This window comes from Ceratotherium simum, chromosome 1, assembly GCF_057802395.1.
Source record: "Ceratotherium simum simum isolate JZ-2026a chromosome 1, ASM5780239v1, whole genome shotgun sequence".
Taxonomy (NCBI): domain Eukaryota; kingdom Metazoa; phylum Chordata; class Mammalia; order Perissodactyla; family Rhinocerotidae; genus Ceratotherium; species Ceratotherium simum.
The window spans coordinates 75,535,558-75,561,464 of record NC_141900.1 but is presented as its reverse complement, the minus strand read 5'-3'; the positions used below and the strand labels follow the sequence as shown (position 1 = coordinate 75,561,464).

General features: G+C 36.1%; 1 protein-coding gene across 5 annotated transcripts in view; it reads right to left on the bottom strand.

The window, feature by feature from the left end:
* ST7 (suppression of tumorigenicity 7) overlaps positions 1-25,907 on the bottom strand; it is a 252,222-nt gene that overhangs the window by 162,391 nt on the left and 63,924 nt on the right. Inside the window, exon 1 of one of the 5 annotated variants that reach the window (XM_014785477.2) lies at positions 22,554-23,484. The exons of the other annotated variants lie outside the window; for them this stretch is intronic. Coding sequence (XP_014640963.1) covers positions 22,554-22,575 — 22 coding nt within the window. The 5' untranslated portion in view covers positions 22,576-23,484. Of the gene's footprint in view, positions 1-22,553; positions 23,485-25,907 lie in introns of those variants that run through there. 5 annotated transcript variants of the gene reach the window in all.

The following is a 25,907-nucleotide window of genomic DNA, read 5'->3' as shown; positions in this document are numbered from 1 at the left end:
GAAAACAGGGTTACCAGTCAAGAGACCTTTGTAGTAATCCAAGCAAAAAATGGTGTCAAAAATTCTGAAGGTGGGGCCAGCCCCAGTGGCCTAGTGGTTGAGTTCAGTGCACTCTGCTTCAGCAGCCCAGGTTCAGTTCCTAGGCACGGACCGACACCACCCTTGTTAGCGGCCGTGCTGTGGCAGTGGCTCACATTAAAAAAAGAAAAAAAAGGGGGCCAGCCTGGTGGCATAGTGGTTGGGTTTGTGTGCTCTGCTTCGGCAGCCCGGGGTTCACGTGTTCAGATCCCACTGCGGACCTATGTACCACTTATCACTCATGCTGTGGCAGGCATCCCACATATAAAGTGGAGGAAGATGTGCAAGGATGTTAGTTCAGGGCTAATCTTCCTCACAAAAAAAAAAAGAAAAAAAAAGATGAAGATTGTCAAGGGATGTTATCTCAGGGTGAGTCTTCCTCAGCAAAAAAAAAAAAAATCTGAAGGTAAAGCTGATAAGATTTCTTGACAGATTGCATGCAAAGTATAAGAAATAAAGGGGTCATGGATGACTTCAAGGAATTTTTGCCCCGAGCAACTGGAAGGATGGAGCAGTCAATGATCTGCGAAGGAAATAAATGGGTGAGTAGTAGGTGTAGGAGGCAGTAGAAATCAGGAGTTTGGGGATATATTGACTTTGATGTATTTATGTGCACCTCCAAGTGGAGATGCTGACTAGGCCACTGGATGAACAGCTCAGGAGTTCAGAGGAGAGGTCTAGACTAGAGGTCTAGATTAGAGAGGTCCAGACTAGGTCTAGAGGCCTAGAGATAAAAATTTAGGAGATGTCTGCATATAAACAGTATTTAGAGATGTAAGAAACAGATGAATAAACAAACATTTACATAGAGTTCTGGATTTGATTCTTGGCTCTGACAGCGTGTAACCTTAGACAAGCTTCTTTAAAACTTCTCTGAATTCTAACAGTTTGGTGGTTACCACAGGGAAGGGAGCTGGGGATGGGCACAAGGGGTGAAGGGATGCATTTATACGGTGACTGACAAATAATAATGTACTGGAGTCTCACAATGTTATACACTATTATGACATCAATAAAAATTTTTTAAAAAATTAAAAAAAAAAACTTCTCTGAATTCATTTCCTCCTGTGTGAAACGGAATGATAAACCTACTTAGAGATTAAATGAATTAAGAACACAAAGCACCTAACTGGTGCCTGGTACCTGTCAAGCTCTCAAATGGTACTGGGTTTATCAGGTTTTTAAGCAAATGAGTGATGTTATCCAATTTGTTTTGTTAGAAAGATAAGGTTTCTCTTTCTCTCTTTTCCTTTCTTCCACCTCCCTCATGCCCACTTATCCCTTCCCCTAAAATAAAACGTTCTATCAGATACGTAAATCAAACCTGCAACAATCCCCTTTCCTTTCTTTATGAAGCCAAGGAAAGAAGATATCTGAAAGAGAACGAAAGGGAAAACATAGGCGTTAAGCCCCATATATGGGGTGTGTACTCTGAAAGAACAATACATTCTGAAAACTAAACAATGACAAGAGGCAGGAGTGGTCCACAGGTAGAGTATTTTAAAGTACTTTCTTCAGAGTTGCTGCTATCACTGGTAAGAGTGTGGTTTTCTATTACCCTCTCAAAACCTCTTTGACCCTGAGAAATGTAAATGTAATTAAGAAAAATTGGCTAGAAAATGAAAAAACACAGACTGGCATCTTCATCCTTAGGTAGAGCTGCCACTAATACTCACTCAATTGGAATCTCTGCAACTGTGAATGGGAACAATATTTGCTCACAAGGGGTGTGGTGGTGCTATTGTGCAAGTTTGGACTTAAAAAATAATAGCACTAATAATAAAATCCGAAGAACTGAAATAACATTTATGAAATATTCTGAGGGACGTCAATAAATAGCAACATTCATGTATTATGATGGTGTAGACAATCACCTCCTCATCTTGGGAGGTGAAGTCAGGCTCCCTTTAGACCCCACTCATGACAAGCCATCATTGGCTAAAGGCAGTTAAACACAGGAAACTCCCTGGCCTCCTCTGAGAGGTCCTGTTAACCTGGGAATATGAGGCAGTTATCACGGAAGTAATATACATTTAATTAAGAAAATATTTCTTGACCTAAAAATTTAATTTGTCTCAAACATATGACTTCTCCAAGTAGAAGAGAATTTTGTTAGGCCACAATGGAAAAACTGAAAAGAAGTAGTCTCAAACACCCCAGCAATGCCTACCAGTGCTTGCTTCATTAGTCACTATTTTTATCAACACCAATTTCAAACAACAACTCTAAGACTATAAAACATAAATAATTCATCTTTATTCCCCTGCTGGGAAGCTTAAGTCAAAATAAAAAATTACTAAGGGTGAATACATTTTCATCCCCCAAATTGCTGTAATCAGACATGAGAAAGCAGAGCTAGACAACAGCAAGGTGTTCCAAAGACTGATTCTTAATAGCATGTGTTCTGTGATGCTTCCCCGATAACTCATTATTGAATGTCTAATTCTTTATGGAACACTACAATAATTCTAAAACAGGTTAATTGTTTTGTGTATTACAATGATGGTTCAAAACATTACTTATCCCACCCCTAAATAGTTAAATTGAAAACTTCAAAAGTAAAAAAGAGTATTTATTAATTACCATCATCATGAAATAATATATATTAAGTGGCACCACTGTGCTAAAATATATATTTAACATAAAGGCCCTAAGATTATGCGAAATCACATTTTAATATTTAATTGCATGCATTTTTCCTTGAAATGAGGAAAAAACCCATTAGTGGATCAACGATTCAAAAGTAAAGAAGAAAAGTGTAAAAGTCCTAGAAGAAAATATGGGATGTTTTAATAATTGTTTTTTAATCTTGGAGAAGGAAAGGCCTTTGTAGGTAAGATACAAAACAAAAACTATAAACAAAAAAATTTATAAATCTGACTACATAAATATTAAAAATGTCTACATGAGAGAAGAATGCTAGAAATAAAGACAAATGACAAACTAGAAAATTTTATTTGTAAAATATACAGCAGAAAAAAGATTAACCTTCTTAATATAAAATAAGCAATTATACATCAATAAAAAACCAATTTTTATACATATTTAATAATATTCAACCTCGTTCATAGTTAAACACAGTTAAATGAAATATTATTTTCATCCATCAGGTCCACAAAGATTAATAGTAACAATAATTGTAAAAATTATCATGCTTCCTATGTACTATTATCCTCATTTTATAGGTAAGATAACCAGTAATCTTCCTAATATCACAGAGCTAGGAAATGGTACAACTGTCATTTTTAAAGTTTGTTCATACACAACATTGGAGAAAGAGGGGAGCAGGTATCTTCATACATTATTGTAGATGATGTCTTATGGAAGACTCTTGGGGGAAAATGTCCTACACCCCATGTCCATAGCCCCTGAAAGTCCTACACAATTCTTCCAGCTCATGAGACAAACATTTTATCTGTCATTGAAAAATTGAAATATTGTGTCTCTATGTCCATCAGTATCCCAAATAAGGGAAAAGACAAGATTGGATGTCACACCACCTTCCCTCCCTCTGTTAGAGTTGCACAGTCATCCCAGAAGAACTAGGCTGCGGAACACGGCACTCCAACTACTGTCCCGCTCTCATCACTGCCAAAGGAACCACACTGGCTCTAAGACCCAGATCATCTGTCTAATTGAAGCCTGGCAATCAGAAAACAATGTTTGGCATTGTATTTAATAGGGAATAAAGAGGGAGTGACATTCTGTCTGATCTGTCTCTTAGTGTCTTGCATTTTCCATTGCATTGTGACTAAAAATCAAGGTACAATCTAGCCTAGCCAGAGGCTATAAAAAGAGTTTAAATTGAATGCCCTCTTTGGAAAGTAATTTGGCAATAAGCATCAAAATTTTAAACTCATGAACTTATCTATCCACACCACTTTTAGGAATTTAGGCTGCAAATATATACTTGTGCATATTCACAAAGACTTATGTCATAGACTGAATGTCTGTCTCTCCCCCAAAATTCATATTCTGAATCCTAACCCCCAAGGTGACGGTATTTGAAGGTGGAGCCTTTGGGAGGTGATTAAGTCATGAGGGCAGAGACTTCATGAATGGGATTAGTGTCCTTATAAAAGAGACTCCAAAAAGCTCCCTTGCCCTTCTGTCATGTGAGGACACAGCAAAAAGATGGCATCTATGAACCAGGAAGTGGGTCCTCACCAGAACCCAACCATGTTAGTGCCTTGATCTTGGACTTCCCAGCCTCCAGAACTTTGAGAAAGAAATTTCTATTGTTTATAAGCCACCCAGTCTATGGTATTTTGTTATAGGAACCCAAACAGATTAAGACAACTTATAATAGCCAAACCTGAAAACAACCTAATAGTCCATCAATAAAGGACTATCTAAATAAATTGTGGTACAGTCAGATAAAGGAATACTACGAAGCTGTTTTAAAAAGAATGCAATCGATCTAAATAATAGTCTACATCTTTTTTCAACACTGGGTTAAAAAAGCAATAACTCAAGGAATGTAAAAGTATGGATAAAAAGCTCCCATTTGTGTAAAATAAAAGGAAGATAAAATATATATATGCATTTATTATACAAGAATATTTCTGAAAGGTTACATATGGCCACCCACATTCCTTGGCTCATGGCCCTCTTCCTCCATCTTCAAAGCCAGCAAAAGCAGGTTGAGTTCTCCCATCGCACTACTCTGATCTCTTCTTCTGCCTCCCTCATCCACATTTAAGGACCTGTGTGATTATACTGGGCCCACCTAGATAATTCAGGATAATCTCTGTATTTTACAGTCAACTCATTAGCAACCTTAATTCCATCTAATACCTTGCTTTCCCGTTGCCATTTAATGTAACATATCCACAGGTTCCAGAGATTAGGACATGGACATCTTTGGAGGCCATTATTCTGCTTACCACAGGCATGGGCATGCAGTTTAAAGGAAAAGGAAAAGGACTTTCTTATTTTTCTTTAAGGCAAATTACACTTTGCTGAAATAGCCTATACAACTAATAGGGACATATGTATGCAGACAGAAGAGGCATTTATGTGTGAGAAAAGTGATCTTTTTAAAAGACAATGTATATGGATATAGAGTAATAATGCAATGAGAAATAACATATCGGAAAATGTAGGGAAAAGAAGGCACAACCCAGTTAGCACCAAGCATTAATCAAATTCTCCCAGTAGCAAGTGCTTTGCAGATCTTCATTCTTTGCTAATATTAATTCTTTTAAAGTATCTATACCACTGTCTTACAGCTCTGGCTAATTTAGTGACTGCAACATGAATCCTTGACACATAAACATTTCTAAGCTTCACTGGAAGAGAAAAGCAGAACACTCTACCAACAGCAGAGTTTGCAATCAGTAACCAATCTGTTTGCTCACCTACTAAAATTACATTCATCTTCAGGGTAGAAAAAATGAATATGCAGTAAAAATTCAATCCTGCATTTCAGGACGACACATTTCTAAGCCCTTTAAATGGAAATCAGCTAACACACTTGCATACCCATCACCCAGAATTTCTTGCTTATGTTCAGAGCCTTTATACCACAAGACAAGATACAGCCCCTGAAGACTTCCCCAGAGAAATCCTTGAATATTCCAGAAAGCATCTTCTACTGAAGGTAACTCTCCCTCAATCCAGAGAAAAGGGAAGGGGTAGAGTAAGTAGTGGAGGGAGGAAGAAAGAAGAGAGGCAAAAAAAAAAGGTGAATAATAAGGTTTGGAGTGTGTGTGTGTGTGTGTGTGTATGTGTGTGTGTATTTCCATGAACTAAGTTCTATAGAATGAAAACAGAGAAAAATATTCTTCAAGACACTAGATTAATTCAGAGTTAATTGCAGATCTTTTTGACAATGATATTATTGCATAGGCTCTATTAAATGCAAATATGAAAGTCTAAACATATCAGCAACTTTTCCTACCTGTGATGGTTTCCCAAAAGGAACTGGCACCTATCAGCACTCCACAATGACAAGTAACACTATGGCAGTCTGTGGCCGCTCTTGCTCCTATACAGACTAACGCTAATGCCTCCCAGAAGCCTACTGCAGGAAATGATTTCCCAAAGCATCTATTTACCATTAACTAGACAGCTTAAATGCTGGGAAGTGATGAGCTAAACTCTAATGTTATATATTGGATTCAACCCTATCTAGAAATAATTTCATGAAATTCAAGATTATGCTATTTGCCATATAATTAAGTCTCATTTGATCCCTCCCTCACACACTCAGAAGCATAGGCTAGCAGTAAAAGCCCCTATAAAACAATTTTTTAAATCTTTAGGTACAACACAGTGTGCTGAACATGTAATGGACAATTTTAATAGTTTCATGAAAACTAAATAAAATATTCCCTCCATCACAATAGAATTTGAAAAGATCACAGCACTCAATTATCTTGATTCTGAAAGAAACTGTCTATTGGTAACTCAGGTCCAATCAATGCAAGAGGTGATGGTCAGAGGCTAGGATCAACCTTTTTGGATCAGTGTCACCACAGGCTCGTCTGTTTTCCACCTCATTCTAATCCATTACATTTGAGTGCCTTGCTCAGTTTAAACGGCATCATAAAATCTTTTCCTCTTCAGCTTGGAATTGGCACTCCTCAGGAAGCTTTTGTGGTAGGACTGTACATTAAGGGCATAACATAAAAAGGCAGTGCTGTGTATTTTCATACAAAATACAAGGTCACGAGACCTTGCTCCCAAATGCCAAATTCTTCTAATCACCAGCATAAAACACCAATGTTTAGGGGGAAGGCTGCCTCACAAAACATGGCTCAGGCAGTTGCTTTGGCTGCCCATGCGGCTTCCATGGCAGCTGTTCAGGGCAGAGCTGCTCTCTCGACTTGTATTGCCAGCGTTCTTCAAGCCAGAATGCTGCATCCAACCAACAGTTTTTAAATCTGGTTAGGAGGAGGAGGAAATTTATTATGAGGTGACTTGCTGGATTTTGTAAGAGTATAACGAGCTTTTAGGCTGAAGTATTGAACAATGGCATAAAAAAAACAGTCTGACACTGTTGTCACACCTACTCCTACTTGTAGGAAAGGCTTTTAAACTGAGGATTGGATTGAGAGATTCAAGCAATTGACGTTTTTCCACCAAATGCAGGGCATTTTATTATTATGGAACTACTATTTTGAAATACAAAATGGCAGCTAAACCCAAAAGTATATGAACATGCCCCAGGGAAAGACATAATTGCCACCAAAATGCTCCTGGCCCTGCTTCCTTTCTCTGCCCAACAGGGTTCTCTGAAAAGGCAGCTTAAATGATCATGTCTCCTTTTCACAGTGGCTGGGAAGGAAACCAAGAGTATAAAACCTAGCACAGCTGGTACTTAGCTTTATTTCTACTATCAATTTTCAAAAGCAAAAAAATAAAACAGTCCAGTCAGCTAAAAGAGTAAAATACCCAGTAATATCCTATACAGATTCCACGGATTCCTGATACGTGTCATACTGTCACTCCAGACATGATGATTTTTGGGGCCCAACATGATACAAATGATAAAATAAAATATGCTGCATCATTTGGGCTGACATCCAACCACTGATAACAGTGACCTGACTGCCACAGAGGGCTGTTCACTACTGGGGAGGTGGCTCACTGCAAGAAAGGCCAAACAGAAATTTTACCGCTTCAGGAGTAACGAGTTCTAGTAAAACACAGGCAAGTCAAGTCTTACTGTGTGGAAAGAGCTTCCCAAACTGTAATAAACAATTCCCAGAGAGATTTCTCAAACAGTAAGTAACTATTTTACTTATCAGCCTGGGACCTCCTCAAATGCAGTCCAGGTCAAAAAAAGAAAAACCATACCTCAGGCTTTTACTGCTAATATCCCAAGAAAGCTCCAGAACAATTTATGAAATAGGCATGAAGCTAGATATGTCTTTGTATGCTTCTCGAGAATTCCCAATCATCTGGTTGTTCATATTAGTTAGCAAAAAATATTTATTGATTCATATTAGATCCTGAACTAAAAAATTCTTTGAGAACTGTCTATTCCACAAAGAATTTACTCAGAAAAAAACAAGACTAGCCCTAATTTTTTGAAGGTACAAATTAGAGCACATTCAATGCCAAAGGAAAAAGAAATTAACTCTATAAACATAATTCAGTTTTCTCTCCTTAAAAATGTCAGGTGGAGAAAATCCTGAAAATATTGGTGAAAAAACTGTTCTCATGCTGGCAGCAGTAGTTAGAAGGGAGATATTTCCTTTATTAAAAATGAAAAAGCCTAAAAAATAAATAATCAAGTCGCTGTGAAGAGAAAGGGTTTGACAACTGTGAAATTGAAAGCTAAAATTTCTACTATATATGTGTGTTTTACTTTAAGCAAATTAGATGTGCTGAATAAAATTGAATTTGCAGATGAATTTACTTGCTTTTTAAAGAAGTCTACCCCCTAAAAAAGAAAACAACTAAAAATAGAAAATGTTGCTTTCATTCATTTGAAATATCCTACTGACAAAAGAAATCAATGCACAATTTCAGGAAACAAAGGTGAGGCATGCTCTGCATCCCTGAATTATTGTTCCAGTCTGACACCACACACAGCTGGTGTTATGTAGACTCCAACTTCCTCAACAAGAGAGCCTGGAAAAGGTCAATTTAATATTAAAAACAAACGGACTATAATCAGGTGTACAGCCGGCAATTACCCAGCAGATGAAGATCCAAGGACTCAGGGACATAGGTATTTTATATCCAAAAAACCCCACTCTCTAATCCTCCGCATGGAAGCAAATGTAAGCACAGAATGTCTTTTCTTAGTGAAAGCTTGAAGAGAAACTAGGCATGTTGCAACACCACTGCAAAAGTCTTTCATAAATATGCACAAATACTGGATATAGTAGTAATGCTGCTGCCTCTTCCCCCTTACAAAGCCAAACAAAAACATCTCTGAAACATGCTAGCATAAAACCTAAAAGAAACAAACCCAAAAGTAAACTCACAGGACTTTTATTTCCCTATTATTCCTCTTATCCATCTCAATTAAGAATCAAGAAGAGTTTATCAAATGTCACTTAGTCCATTTAAATGGAGATTAAATACTGCAAAGCATGCTGTACCATCTATATCAAAGTTTCATAAAGCTTTAAAAAAAGGAATTATAGATATGCATGACTTGAAGAAAATCTAACAAGCATATAAACCAGATAAATTAGGGAATGGTTATTTGCATTTAAAAGATTCTCCTTAAATATCAAGCTTGAGATAGGTTGAAATATAGTAACACTACAAAGGTATGGATTCCATTCACATTTTCCTTAATAAAGAGACAGATACTGACAACATTGTGTTTAACAAGCAAGACACTCCGAGAGAGATTAACTAAGCACAGGTGTTAGGTGAAGTAAGCATAAAACTCAGAACCACCAATGTTTTGTCTTTAAATAACACTCCCAACACATCATAGACTTTCATACAGAAAACTCTTAAATGGACAATTACTTTTAATACTTAGTTTGGTAGCCACTAAGATGAGTGAATCAAAGTCCTAGGGAAAATGCAATGCAATTGGAAGGATAAGGCAATAACATAAAACACTCAAATATAATAATACCTAATAATAATAGGTAACATTCATTGAGCCTTTACTAGGTAATAAGCATTTTACAGCATTTAAAACTCATAACAGCCCCAAGACATAGTACTATACATATGCCCATTTTACAGAGGAAGAAACTAAGGTGCAAAGAAGTAGGTTAATCTACCCAGGGTCACACAGCTGGTAGAATGAGAATTCCAGCCCAGAAAGTCAGACTCTAGAGCATGCAAACCAGGAACCATACACCCTCCATTATAAAGTGCAATGGGTATTTAAAAATGTAGGATGCTTTTTGGCAGGGGACAGTGATTAGGAGGGCGGGAGGACAAGGGAAGGATAATGTTGGAAAAGGAGTTGAGAGTAATTGTTCTGTGTGTAAAAGAGGTATCTATGATGATGATCATGGGATGAAGATCAAAAAAAAAAAAGTAGTTGAGAATCACATTAGCAGAACCAGGAAAATTCACCAGGAGTTAACTGGTACCTAAGACGAACTCCAAAGAGTGAAAGAGTGGTTAAGATTTGAATAGCTGGAACCAGGGGGAAGATCCAAATAGAAGGCCTTGCATGAGAAAAGGCACTCAGGAAAAAGCAAATAATATATACAGGGTAGTAGTGGAAGTTAAAACAGGAGAGGAAAGTTAGAACTATGGCTAGCTTTGAACACCAGGGCAAAAAGTTTATATTTAGTTCAAAAGCAATGAAGAGTCATTGAGTGTTTTAAACAGGTGTTGGGCATTGAAAAACATGATCAGCAAGCTAGCTAACATAAAAGAATACAAACTGCGTAATTCCATATACATTAAGTCCAAGGCAAAACTAATCTTAAATTATAAAAATCAGAAAATGATTACCTAGCGAGGAGGGAAACTGGAAGGGGCACAAGGGAACTTTCTGAAGTGGTAGAAATGCTCTATATGTTACTTGGGTGGTGCTTAGAGGAGTGTGTAAAATTGTCAGAACTCATTGAATTGAAAACTTAGCATCTGTGCATTTTATCATATGTTAGTTATATTTCAATTTTTTTAAAAAGGCAAAAAATTCACGTGTAGAATGGACCTAGATATGAAGGAAGGGGAACTAGGAAGACAAGTTAAGGTGACCATTACAGAAACCCAGAACAATATCGGAAGTGAAGAGACTGTGGATGTAAAGAGAAGCAAGAAGAGAGGACTGATCATATGTAAATGTGTATGTGTAAAAGCATTTATACAAAGCACTATCAATATCAATAAAGTACATATGCATGAACTATAATTTCATTCATCTTGTTCCCTTAGAGACTGCCAGATGGCAGGGACCAAACTTAAGTTTTTCCATTTAAAACAATTTTTTCTCACTCTTTTCAATTCATATGTGCTTGATGCTGCCACCTCTATCCTTGATTACATTTTATCTTATATCAAATGTACACATAGTGTGTAGTATTTCTGGTACAGAAAACTTTAAAAATAATTAAATTATTGATTGCTTATCACATGCCATTAAAGGCTTGTCACCCTACCTACCTATTTCATTTAAGCATTACAACAATCCCATGAGGTTACTGTTATTCTCACTTTACAGATAAACAAATTGAGGCTGAGAGATAAGATGCCTAAGGCAACATAGTAAAACTAGGCCTCTCTGTCTTTCTGTCTCAAAGCCCAGTTTCTTAAGCATTGTGCTATACACTTACACCAAAAATAATTAACAAAGTATGGCTACCTGGGACCAACTCAGAAAAAGGGTGAGAAAATCAGTACAGATGAACTCATAATCCATTAAGTATATATTCATCCCCACAGCTTTCAAAAGACTGCATTAGTTAACTAGAAGTTATTACAGGAGTGCTGTTTTATAAGCTGCCTAAAACAAGGGTGGGGATTTGATGTTAGTTGCTTTAGGCATTAAATAAATGTGTATAGATTCATATTTATAATGCATATACATAATATGCTATTTCAGGTCAATTCAATCTCTACCAAATCTGGCTTTATGAAGTTTGAAGACTTTGGAAATTATCACAACTAATGTCAAATAATCACAAAAGGTTCTTAAAAAAATAAATTCAAGTTAAATTTAATTTTTAAACGTAACAAACGCCATCCTGAATCTATCTTTAGATAAAGGTTGATTTCCAATCTCTTGAACTCATAAGGATCCATAGATTTATCAGATTCCTAAAAAGGCTAGTAATCCAACAGGACTATAGAACTAGTTTCATAAGAAGAGGGATCCTGTTTCCAAATATAAAATTCATAAGTTCAGATACTTCTAATTAAAAAAATGTAAATATTTAGGCAAAAACTGGAGTGAAATTACTTCTAAAATATAATAAAATGATTTCCTAAGACATAACAAATGAGAGGAAGAAGTAGTTCTTGTTGAGCAACCATGTTTTAAGGGCCATCAAAGTAGCACTTTACATGAACATAAAGTGTTCTAGATACAAACCATTCTTATCTGTTAAAACATACCCGCAAAATACTTCTTCATGTCAACATTTGTTTAGTGAAGTCTCATTTTTCAGGCTATTTAAGACTTTTCATAAGTTCAAACAATTCCTCCAAATTCAAATTAATGAAATTTTACTAACACCACAACTTTTTCATTTTAATATACTTTCCCTAGGAAGATATATTCAGTGGGTGAGATAAGTTACTCTACTCCAGATAAGTATTCCTTTATCAATGAAAAAAACCCTAACTATTCTTTTAATTTCATAACCCATTTTACTATTGCTGGGAAAAATTCACGAAGACCTAAATGGAAGGACAGATAATAGACCATGTTTATGAACTGAAAGACTCAATATTATTAAAATGTCAGCTCTCCCCAAATTGTTTCATAGATTAAACACACTCTCAATCAAAAGCCTAGCAGGTCTTTTTATAGAAATTGACAAGCAAATTTTAAAATTTCTATGGATATGAAAGGGCCAAGTATAGCCAAAACAATTTTGAAAAAGAACAGACCTGGAGAGCTTACACTACCTGATTTCAAAAGTGATCATAAAGCTATAGCAATCGAGACTATGGTATTGGCCTAAGGATAAACACACAGATTTCTGGAATAAAAAAGAGAGACCAGAAATATAGGGTCAATTGATTTTTATAAAGTTGTCATTCAATGCAGAAAGGATTGTCTTTTCAGGAAATAGTGCTGGAAAAACTGAATTTTGGTGAAAAAAATAAACGTTCACCATTACCCCACACTATATACAAAAATTTACTCAAAAGGATCATAGTACCCATAGAAGCAAAACACATAAAACATTTTGAAGAAAATGAGGGAAAGACTCTTTACAACCTTTGGGTAGGTAAAAATTTCTTACATAGGACACAAGAAATTGAAAAACTGGACTTCATCAAAATCAAAACCTTATCAAGAAAATGAAAAACTACAGACTGTAAGAAAATATGGTCAATAAACATATCTAACAAAAGACTTGTATCAAAATATATAAAGAACTCTTAAAACTCACTAATAAGACAAACAACCCAATTTTTAAAAAGGGGAAAGTATTTGAACCAGCATTTCATCAATGAAGACACAGCAATGGCCAAGAAGCACATGAAAAGATGTTCAACATCATTAAGAACGAGGAAAATACAAATTAAAATCACAATATACCACTACACACCCACTAAATTAGCTAAAATTAAAAAGACTGATAACACAAAGTGTTGACAAGGACATGAAGCACTTGAACTCCCATATATTGCTGGCGGGAATCTAAAAAAGTATAACCATTTTGGAAAACAGCTTGGCGGTTTCTCAACAATTGCATTTCTAGGTCTTTACCCAAGAGAAATGAAAACATATGTCCACAAAGACAATTATACATGAGTAATTATAGCACCTTTATTCATAAGAACCAAAAACAGGAAAAAATTCAGTATCAACGGGCAAATGGCTGAGCCAATTATGCTATTTCTACTACTCAGTAATAAAAAGAAACGAACTGCCAATAGCCACAACAACATGGCTGAAAACATTACACTGAATGAAAGAAGTCATATACGAAAGTAGTATACCTTGTATGATCCCATTTATATGAAATTCTAGAGGTGGAGACTGACTGCAAAGCAGCACAAGGGAACTTTCTGAGGTGATGGAAATGTTCTCCATCTTGATTACAATGATAATGAAAGTTACATATATGTATACATTTGCCAAAATTCATCAAGTGGATTTTAAATGGATACATTTTACCTTACATAAACTGTTCTTCAACAAAATTATTTAAAGAAAAAATGGTTTCTCCTGTCATATTCTGCATATTATACAATGTCAATTCCAGTGAGTACCAATTTTTTTTTTTATTGATGGACACTGGTGTCAAAAATAATCTCATCTACACTGCATTCTACACTGAATAAGAAACATATAGTTTTAATATTACCCTCTCTGTTCTCTCTCTCTCACTGCCTCACCTCCCATATCCAGTTGAACTTTAAATTACTTGAAAGATTTTTGCTCTCTTATCTCTTATCACATGCTACTCCTCTGCAATCAATAGATATTTGTGAAACTGAATCAAACAGAAGGTCTCCACATCCTTACTTTTGTCACCTAGTGTTATTCTGAGAACAGACTAGAATTGAAGCCTTCAAATGCCCTAGGGTTTTGTTTATTTTTATCTTTCACTCATTTCTAACACAACCTTTTATCAAACAAAATATTATGCAAGAGCCCAATATGTAAAACAGAGATAAATTTGTAAGTTCAAATTTATAACATTTAATAATAAAGTCAACCAATGAGAACATAAATTCATCTATCAGTAGTACCCAACATATCAAAATTAGTTACTTTTAATATGTGAATGTATCTATTGGTTTTCGTTTTAGTTTTTTAGGAATTAAAAACGAAATTCAAATCAAATATTAAGAGCAGGGGTCAGCAAACTAAGGCCCATGGGCCAAAGCCTGCCTACCACCTGGTTTTGTATGGCCCTTGATCTAAGAATGTTTTCTTACATTTTTAAATAGTTGAAAAAGACAAAGAAGAAGGTTTTTTTGATATGTGAAAATTATACAAAATTCAAATTTCTGCGTCCATAAATAAAGCTTTATTGGAACACAGTCACACTCATTTGTGTATGGCTGCTTTTGTGTTACAACAATGGAGTTGAATAGCTGCAAAAAAGACTGTATGGTCCACAAGTCTAAAATATTCACTATCTGGCTCTTTACAGAAAAAGCTTACAAACCCCTGGTTTAGAAAATTGGAGTAGCACCTCTGGGAAACCAACCTCACAGAGTAGAGTTTGGGAACTACTTGTGGCAAACTGTTTTTTCCAAAGATTGCCAGCCACTACAGCATTTTCCATCCCACTTTCTCTTCTGCACTGTGACTTTGCCACTCCCTTACCAAGATAAGGAGTCTAATTCCCCTCCCTTTGAGCCTAGGTTCACCTTAGTGACTTGGTTGGCCAATATAACATGGTGGAAGTAACTTCTGAGACTTCCAAGACTAGGTCATTAGAAACCTTGCAGCTTCCTCCTAGGTCTTTTGGAATGCTCTATCATGGGATGCTTCCTCTGAGAACTTAGCACCATGCTGTGAGAAGCTTGAACCTCACGGAGCAGCCAAATATAGACATTCCTGCCTACAACCCCAGCTGAGCCTCAAGTCAATAGCCAGCCTCAACTCATATGTATGTGAGAGAGCGATCCTGGACCTCTAGCTCAGGTGAGCCTTTACAACACTGCAGCCCCAAACGACATCTGACTGCAACTGCATTAGAGACACTATATGAGAAGCACTAGTGGGTCCAGTCAATCCATAGAACTGTGAAATATAATAATAAATGCTTAAGCCAGTACGTTTTGGGGTGGTTTGTTATATAGCAATAGATAACTGAATTAGTTAACTAAAACAAATTAGGCAAGTTTCAGAAAAGAAATTCCCGACTTTCCAGTCAAGCCCATGCTTGGACTATCCATGCACATCTCAAGGCCAAACTCTACCAAAGCCTCCTGCTAACCCTAGGTGTTCTAGAAGTAGCCAGGCATGAAAGAAGTGGTAAATAATACTCTAATGGAGTCACTGTGATTTCCTAATCTATATGCATTCCAATCAGGCTCACTACTCCCCAAAATATGCCAATAAGCCTGAATCTGAACAGTCTGAAACCCTCACAAAAAAATGGAAAATAATTTTTCCAATTCCTAAAATTATATCAGGATTGGTAAAGAAACAATTCTCAGTTTTCATGCTATAAATAAACTGGTGATTATAAATCTCATTATTTTTACTTAATAATCTTAAAAAATAATTGAATTTAGATGAGATGTAGTCACATTATCAGTACACAGCAAACTAACAGTATATGGCAGTTTACCTCTAACAAATTTGGGCTTAGTAATAAAAGTCCATATCCTCTTCTGTTTGTGGCACCTGCTCCTGCTCCAAAGGGTGACAGGTAAGAGTTGCTTACTGACACATTTCTGATATGTACCAGTTATGTGGAACAAACTCCTTAAAATTGAAAACTTAATTCAACTCAATGTTAACCCCCTATAAAGCTCACACATCGTATTTTCAATGATATTACTTAAGCCACAGCAGATTCAAACATTAAAGAAAGAGTGCTTAGTATATGTTAGGTACCCTGCTACACTCTGAGGATGTGTCTTCAATTGGTGTAAATTTCATTCAAAAGAGACCAGTGTCGACTCTGAATCATTAATCCACTGACATTACTGAGAACCATAACGTGACACAGAATGGTGTGTCTATTATATCTAAAGGGATATTACTGGAACTCTTAAGATTCCTAATTTTTTTCTTAATCCAGTAATCGTTTGCAAGTTTACTTAAATATTTATTTATGTGACTATTATTCACACTAATGTGGAAAACACTTACACAGATGAACTACGTTAAGTGGAAAACATTCCAACCTTTAGTCCCTTAAGCCAATTCTACAAGAGTACTGTGACCAATTAGTGATGCCTGCCAAACAGGTGACTAGAAGTGAGAAATACACTGGGCATTTGCCAACCCTGACCCATTTCATCCATTTTTATGCAGTCTCCTCCCTTCAGATCTCCTACTGGGTCCCTTCAAAGATCCCCATGATGGAACTTTCCACCCAGCCTTTGGAAGCGACATTTGCCTTTCTTCACCAGTCTCTCCCACTGCCGGAGTCTACTCTCCACAGATGACCCTTGATAAGCCCCACCTTGGTAGAGATGTCCTGTCCCAAAAAGGCAGATTCTCCTAACACCAAGAGTTTATTGGATAAGCCACCCTTTGGGCTGGAAGAGCTTAGATGGTAGACGGCCAAACCCTGGTAGAACACGGTAGAGCCACGATTTGAATACAGGCAATCAACCACCAGAGTCTCTGCACTTAGTCACTGCATCTGGTATGTTGTTGCTGCCAATTCTACAACACGTATTAAACTGTATCTTCTTCTTTCAGTTCACAATTATCTACAATACAAGCAAATTAATGCAAACAAAACCTCTATAGAGAAAATATTACAATGTACTATTATAGCATGGCAAATATGACTACATTACAGGACTTTTAAACAATTCAAAACTTGTGTATTTTCTAATTAAAAACACATTAATAAGCATGTTAATGAATGCTTTATACTTACTAGGAAAAAAAATGGTAGGATAGCAACACTCTTTGAAAAACAATTTTTAAAAAATCACCATACAATTCATATTCTTATGTTTCATATGGTCTCATATTGAAAGTTTAATAGTATTTGGTCATAATTTAATGCAATGACTATTATTGATGTTAAAAATACACATTATCAGTGACTTTTCCAACTCACAATCCATAAAAACAATGAATCCTATTCATATCCTGTGTAACTCCATGGGGATTCTATGGGGAAAGTTTCCATATATGGTAATTTTTCCCCATAGACTCCCCACAGTTTATACAGGATATGAATCTGGTCCATTGTGACAATGAAAACAACAGATCACTGAAAACTCATGTGCAATTTCTGCTGGAAAAATTACAGACTAACAGTTAGGGAAAACAGTACTCAACTGAAAGTAAGTAAGCTGAGAATTTAAAAATAAAACCACTGAGTATTTTTATTCGATTTCTGTACTAGCAGAATAAGTATATGAATATCCAGAAGAAAAAAAAATTCCTGTCTTATTTAGTTTAAAATATTCTCTCAATACTAAAAAGTACAATGTCAACTATTAACAAGCAAGAAACCCAAAAAGGAAATTTCACATCAGAACTTAACGTTGCCAAAAGGCAAGAAAAAATGATACAGTAAGATAAGTCAAAAATGTTACACGAGCTTTAGCTTCCCAGGCTTCTGTATGATCATGTCCCAACGTAAATCTCTGTAATCTATAATTATTTTTTCCATATTTATGACATTAGCAGTCTGTGGTATTCTACTTATCTAAAGTTAGGTAATAATCTTCTTCTTTTACATTCAATGCTTGAATGCAGACTTAGAGGTAAGTTTTTGTGTGTATACTTAGGTATTTGTATTTTTGCTTTAAGTAAGATGAAAGCATCTAAAATCCAGTATAACTAATTACTAACAGCCAGATTAAAGTTGTAGGAAAGGAAAACGGCTGTGTTCCTAAATTACCTAGTTTCATATGACAAAAACTAATAAAGGGGGAAACAAAAGATAGGACTGAAACGTTAAACATACTAACAGCAAAAACATCAGTAAGATACAATTATTTAATAAGAACTAGGGCTTATAACAAAAAATGGTCCAGCTGTGAATAGCCATCTTTGAATGACCACAGTTACTATTAACATCTCAACTGATACACAGAAATTACATCAAAATAATAGACCCAATTTTCATCTCACATATGACTGGTTGTCAAGAATGACCCTGAAATGCACATAAAAAGCAAGTGTGACTCATTTGTTTCTCTATCAAAGAGATGCCTGTTTAATTATACAGTTCTTGGTGACCTAATATTGCTAGAGTATATTCATTTGACTATCTCAAACACAATGGCTCAAAATTTGAGATAATTATGTTGTTCTTGGAAACATGGTACCACACTCACTATTAATACTGAGAAGCTGTCAGTTTCAATTTAACGCATTCATCAATAATGAAAATAAAAGACAACAGCTGAACTTTTGGTGCCCATCAAAGATAAGTCACGTGGGGCATCACGTGTACCCCAAATCCTTCCCAGCATCTAGCTACCTACCCAAGGTGATGTGAGCATCCAGAGAATGGCAGGGAAGACTTGTGGGCCAGCCAGACCAGAGCTAAAGAAAACTGACACCCTTACACATGTGTCCACCATTTCCCCATCACCACTAAGCTCACTAAATATACTGCTTTGTTGGGACTATGGCATTTTTCCCTTTCACTGATGGACTATATGTTCTTTTTAATTTATTATGACAATAACACAATTTGGGAAGGAGGGATTAAATGACACTATTTGCCCCAGGAGCACGCTGTTTCTCAAAAGGTAAGATGTTGCTCTCTTCACTGGACTAATAAGGCAGGTGCTTTGGAAGACACATTAATATGTTAGACCAGGGCACAATTCCCACCACAGCACATCTTAAATGGTACCCTTGAGGCCTGAAAAAGTTAAACATGGGAGGGGAGAAAGGAGGAGGACTGAGTTGGATAAATGCTAATTGAACAAATATTCATCGTACTTGAAGTATTTACTCTTTAGAGAATAACTGGCTTTATCAGGAAAGATGTAACCAAAGGGCAGCAGCACAAAACTAGTCTTCCTTACGCCACACAAAAAAAACATAATTTTTCTGTCCCTTTATGAAATTTTAAGAGAAAATTAAATTTTTTGAATTTTTGTGTAATTACATTTAATGATTTTAAAATCTCATTAAATGAAATTAAGTACCCAAAATACGCATTTTGATGACCACTCCTCTCAACAAACTTTATTGATAGTACTTTCTTCTTAAACCTAAATTATTCTGACCGTAGAAACTGAAATTGCATTTCCTCAAAACAGATAAAGAGCAGACATACTACTCCCATTTTTAGACATGCGAAATTTTACTAAAGGAAAAGCTCAGTGAAATACATCAAGATGGTAACAGAGCTACAGAAGCTACACTTCCCGCTTTGTAAGGATTAATCTACACATAACACAGAAAACTTCCATTTCAAAGTAGGCCTAAAATAGATTGTAGCCAATCTACACAACTATGGGAGATTCAGATCCACTAAGTCAGAAAAAATGAGACTGGCACTGTAGGAGATATTCACTAAAAAATAGCAGAAGATATTCACTAAAACAATGCCAGATAGCATTTATTAATTCTGTTGCCATAACTATGTAAGTGTTTAACTTGGATGAACAAGGGTCTACTCTTCCAGGTAAGTTTTTTGTCATTTTTAAGGCTCTCTGGGGGTTGGGGCGGCAGGGTGTGCTTTCTGGTATTTAAATCAAGCAATACTACTTCAGTGAGCTAGAACATGTTATAATGTGATACCCAGGCTACTGCAAATTCCTGACCTCAAAGGTCTGAAACAAAAAGTCAACTTAATCAATCCAGTATTTGAAAATGAACACAATGACATTTCCTTCTCTTATAGGCAAGAACAAGGAGGAGAGAAAGAAAATTTAAACGAGCCATTTACACATGACTCTATGGCAAGAGAAGTCAGAATAATGATTACCTTTTGGTGAGGAAAAGTAATATCGACTGGGAAGGGTCATGACAAGGAAACTTTCTGGAGTAATAGAAATGTTCTGTATCTTAATCTAGGCAGTGGTTACATGGGTGTAAACATAGGCAAAGATTCACTGGGCTGCACACTTTGACTTATGCATTTTATTGTATGTAAACCATACCTCAATTTAAAAAGTAAAAGCATCCAATACGAGTAAGGAACTGCAACCAGAAATCAAGGATAAGAATCATGAAATCAGAATATGTTAGAAAAAAATTGACCTTTCTAGGATCTCGCAACAGCCTTATACATGAGGTAGATAGTTAAACAAGTATTTATTATAAGAATTTAGTAAGACTATCCTAGGTGGTTTGGACCATCCCTTCTGAACGAATTAGAACTTCAAATGTGACTGTTTTTCTGAACATTCTAAATATAGATAGTTTGACCCTATAAAAGCCTCCAAAAGGTGGAAATTGAAGGCCTAGAAAGCTATGCCTCAAAACACAAAAAAAATACACTTGTCTTAAACTCTGAGTACAGATTTAAGGCATCTACTTATCTAAAGAAGGCAGTCCATTCTCAACACTTAATGACCACTGACAGTACAAATCTATCTATGGTCTTCTAGTGACAAACAAGAAACAAAACTTAACACTCAGTAAAGTCAAAAAAAATGCCAAAAACCTGCATGATGGTGTTCTGTCTTCTGAATGGTATTCTGTCTGTTCAGTAATCTGGTAGCTATAGAGACCAAAAGCAACTAGCAGTTTTCAAACATACCACATAGCACATGGGTGATATTATCAAAAGATCAGGTTTGATGATCAAGAAAGGCTGTGTCTACTTGGTAAACCAGGCCAGACAATGTTAGAGTCCCTAGTCTAAGAACTCAAAGACTCCCACACTGAGTTTCAATTCCATTTTCAGCCAAACAAAGTAATAAGACTAATTTTTCTTTCATAGATAAATATTTCTGTCCACACCTAGGTTCCCACATAAAAAGAATTCCATGACTGAAATGAAACTGTAAGGTCTTTGCCACTTAATAACCTGTTTCTATTTCTTGGGTCACAATAATTCCAAATGTACCATTAAGTGAATTCAAAAAATATTTTTAAATTATTAGAAAATAATATTGTCACATGCCAAATGGGACATTACATCTCATTGTTATTCTATCTTGAACTTGATTAGGCAGTGTGGTAATTTCAGAAATGAGAAGCTTCCATGTGAAACAACAAAAATAATCAACTCTTTTAAAAAGCCAATCAAGAAACAGAACTGAGGATGATTAGCTCTCTCAGAATACCACTATTCTGGAATAATCATCAGCTGTGCATAAATAGTCACACTGATCACCTGAGATGAGAAAGAAAAGGTCAAATTATAAATTCATAAGAAATGTGTTTCCTGCCCTAACCCCCTCCTCCCCACAAAGACAGTGTCTTGCCCATTTCTAATGTTCGAGGCCAGCAGGCTGAGTCTCTTTAGAAATTCTTAACTGTCACCTTTGCTTATGGGTAATGACAAAATATTCCGCAGAGCCTGTACAACTGCATTGACAAGTTACATTATTCTACATCCAACATTAAATAATTCTCAAATTACTTAGGCTGGTCATCATTTTTTAAATACCAATTTTAGCTGTCTACAAGTGCCATCCAGCCCAGCCCATTGTGCAGGGCCTTCTCTGCACCAAAGCAATTTCATTGTATAAGTTTTAAGACAGATATGATGCTGCTGGACTGTGATGCTAGCCAGCATATCAAAATTGAAGCCACTGTGTAAAAAAAAAAAATCCATCTTTAAAAATAAAGCTCATTTCTTATTTACAATCTACATATAATGTCCACTCCTATGTTTCTGTAAAAATATGGAGGAAGAGGGTATAATGATACCTTTTTCTCCTTTTAGATAAAAAATGTAAGCCCTTCTTTCCTTTCTAATAAACACTATCATCTTAGATCCTCCAAGTATCTATTTTAGGGTTTAAGGACCATTATAGAACCCACAACAATACATCAGTGACAGACTTGATCCCATCAATTAGCACATTCTGGGGAGGCTGCCTGGATTCCTGTCTTGCTCCCTCCCTCTTGGAGGCCTGGTTTTGACCACATTGACATTCCTGGCCTTAAGGATGCATAACCCAGTTAGGGGGAGTCCCTTCCCTAAGACCAATTCCTTTGTAATTAAAGCCAAAATACAAAGGCTATTAATGACCTAAGGCAAAGTGATATGAACTCCAAGCCAACGAAACCATGACAGCAAGCAGATTTCTAAATAGCAAAGAAGTGGGATCCATTTACTTACATGAAGATTCAGTGCCAAACATGGCTGGCTCCAGAGGCTGCCTTTAAAAAATCAGAAGAAAGAAAAAAAGAGAAAGGAAGAAAAATTGAGGAGAGCGTACGCGTGAGAGTGAAGAGATGAGCCGCTACACAACAGGGGTCATGAAGACAGACAATGCAGTCCAAGCTGTGTCCAGCTGCCAGCTTCTCCTCTTACAAGCTTCAGCGTTCTCCTGTGTGATTGAAAAGCAAGGTCTCCTACAGCACCAAAAACCGAAGAGCTGCTTTTGAAAATCCAATAAGGAAAGGCAGGCTGACGTGGTTCTTCTGGGATGCAGTGAGGCAGGACTAGGTAGCAGCAGGGGCAGGACTGGGAGCAGCAGCAACAGCGGATACTGCAATCCCCAGCCCTGCTGTAGCAGTAAGACAATAGCAGGGCTTATGCATATACTGATGACGTCAGAGACACTGCACAGACCGACTGCGCTGCTTGAGCCAGAGGCTCCAGGGGCTTCAGGGGAGCAGGCAATTCAAAGGGGAATTCCTTTGTCACAAAAGGCACAAGACCAAGAGCCACATATATATTCACTCTCCTGATGAGATCTTCATCCTGTGATACCAGGCATTAAAAGTGACCTCTAAGAAATTTAAATAGTGGCTTTATAGAAACTAACCACAAAGATATCATGCAGATCAGAGTTCTTGGTTTATGCAGGAAGTAGAACTTTTCAAGGGAATTAAGAATATGAGAAATGAAAAAAATAACCTACCTTTAAAATTAACTACAGAACTTGTTTTTTCTTTAGGCTTATGGTAAACTGACAGACCAAGGGCGTACACTCAATCACAAAAATGTGAAAATATGTATACTATTGCACACACATTCTGGACATACAAATACACACATAAATGTAACAGTAAAATAACAATATAAGTGCTCAGAACACTGGCACACAGTGAGCACTCAAATGTTAGCAATTACATTATTAGTTATTTGGCAACTATTTCAAACGTCAAAACCACTACTCTAGGAATATATTTATGTACACATATTTCTTCTACCCTATTCCTTTTGCCTTATTTTTCTTCATTTTGCCTTATAGAATTCCTATCATTTTCCAGGGTAACTCAGTCATTTTAAGGCTGTGTGCAAACACCTGTGTACACCCCTGTGCAAGTGAGCATTTATGACCAACAAACACATTCTTTTTAATCTACCCATACCAAGAACTAACTGAAGATATTATTTTGTATCTTGATTCACTTGACAAAAGTCTTCCTGCATTACCTTTACTCTTAGAAATGTGGTTTTTAAAAAAAAGCTAGAAGTGTACAGACTTTCATTAGAATGTCTATCCAACACAAAGAAGTTTTGTTTTAATGTATTAAAAATACTGAAATGCACAAAAAGTGTGTGTGTGTGTATATTCCCATAATTCCACACTTTTTAAATCATGTAAAGTAGGAAGTTCAAGAGCTCAAGTTTCCTCTCCATCCATTCATCCAAGGTATATACTTTTTCCAATATTTTCTTATGTCTACAAAGACATATCTTTATATAATACAATTTTTAAACATTAAACTCTGATATAAATGTGGAACTGCAAATTACCATCTAAAAATATCATTAATGGCTTTTCCGGTCAGTATATAGAGCCATCCCATCCTTTTAACGGTTGCATAATATTCCACTGTATGGATGTAGCATAATTTATTCAAGGTAATTTGACCTTATCTTACTGAAAATGCTGAATCATTTCATTAAGAAAAAAGTGCAATGAGGCTACATAAGACAAAGAACAAATATTTTGTTGTAGGAAAGAATAAAATAACTAATATTTACTGAATGTTTACTATGTGCCAGGTATTATTCTGGGAACTTGACATGTATTAACTTATTTAATCTTCACAACAACCCTATGAGGTAGATACCATTATTATCCACATTTGATAGATGGTGAAATAATTTGCCAAGGTCACGCAGGTAGTAAATGATAAGCTGGGATTCAAATGCAGGCAATCTGGTTCCAAAGCATACGCTCTTAACTACTCTTCCATAATGCCTCTGGAAAAATGAATAATTACCAAAATTATATTTTAAGGATTCAACTAAAATGAAAGGAAAACAGAAATCAAGAGAAAATGTGGAGAAAAAAATCCTTAAAAGAGAAAGGTCACCAGAGAAAACTAAAAATGACAGAAAAGACTATACAGAAAATAGCAGAAATCAAGAAAAATGCATGTTTCCCAAAATAATAGGCCAGGTCAACAACCATTGGAGAATATCAATAATGGTGTTGAGATATAACTGTAGGAAGTGGGAAAGGGCAGCACACTTCAAAAGGATTGAAACCAGATTATTATCTTACATAAGATCTATTTTAAATTGCATCCCAGATGTTGCATATGAATAGTCACACAAATGGTGGATGGATGTGGCCATCAGAAAGGCGAGAAGAAAACTTGAATGAACAAATGATCCTTGGGTAAGAGATATTTTCCACCAGAGGCCATAGACTATATATGCAATAACTGCTCTGCCAACTCACTGATGTAGCTCCTTTTTTCAGCTCATACGTGAGGGTGTATATGTGCATATATAAATGCATTTTTCTGAGTGCCTTTATTTATTTCTTGGCTCAGACTTCTAAGAGTAAATTAAAGGCTGCAATATTTTTAAGAAATCTACTTTTTAGATAACTATAACAGGATCTGTATGTTAAAAACACTAGGTATCTCACTTGCCAGCAAAACTGGACACAAATGACAACCTCTGATTCCTATTAAGGTTTCTATAACACCCGGAGGCCTGAGGTATTTTTAAACACTTTAGAAGGTTGGGATCCATATCGCTGAAGACCCATCTTTGACAAAATAGATTCCAAAAATCCAATTCTCTCCTCTAGGCAGCTGGCATAAGCTCAGAAAATGAAGACAAATGTTAATGTGTTGCCTAAGGAAAATGTAAAGAAGGAAAATGAAGGAAGAATAAAACTGATCTGATGTACCCCCATGTCCCTCCAAAAAAATCACATAATACATTCCAAAACCAAAGTGATCTCTGGATTATCAATTCTGTCTAATTATGCCTGCCTGCCTACAACCTTGCCCTTCCATTAGAAAAGAAGAGTATTGTTAATTTCAGGATAAAATTAGCAATGAAAGAAAAGATCAGTGTTCAAAATTATTTAGTGGTCAAAATGACTATTGTTAAATCAGAATGTTATTGATAAAGAAAGATAATAGTGAAAATCTTAAAGTAAGTCAATAGTCACTTTTAGAGGAAATTCCATTCATGAATTCACTCAACAACTATTTCCTGGGAGCCGTGTTTTGCACTCTAGAGATATAGCCATGAACAAACGCCCTCCTCTAT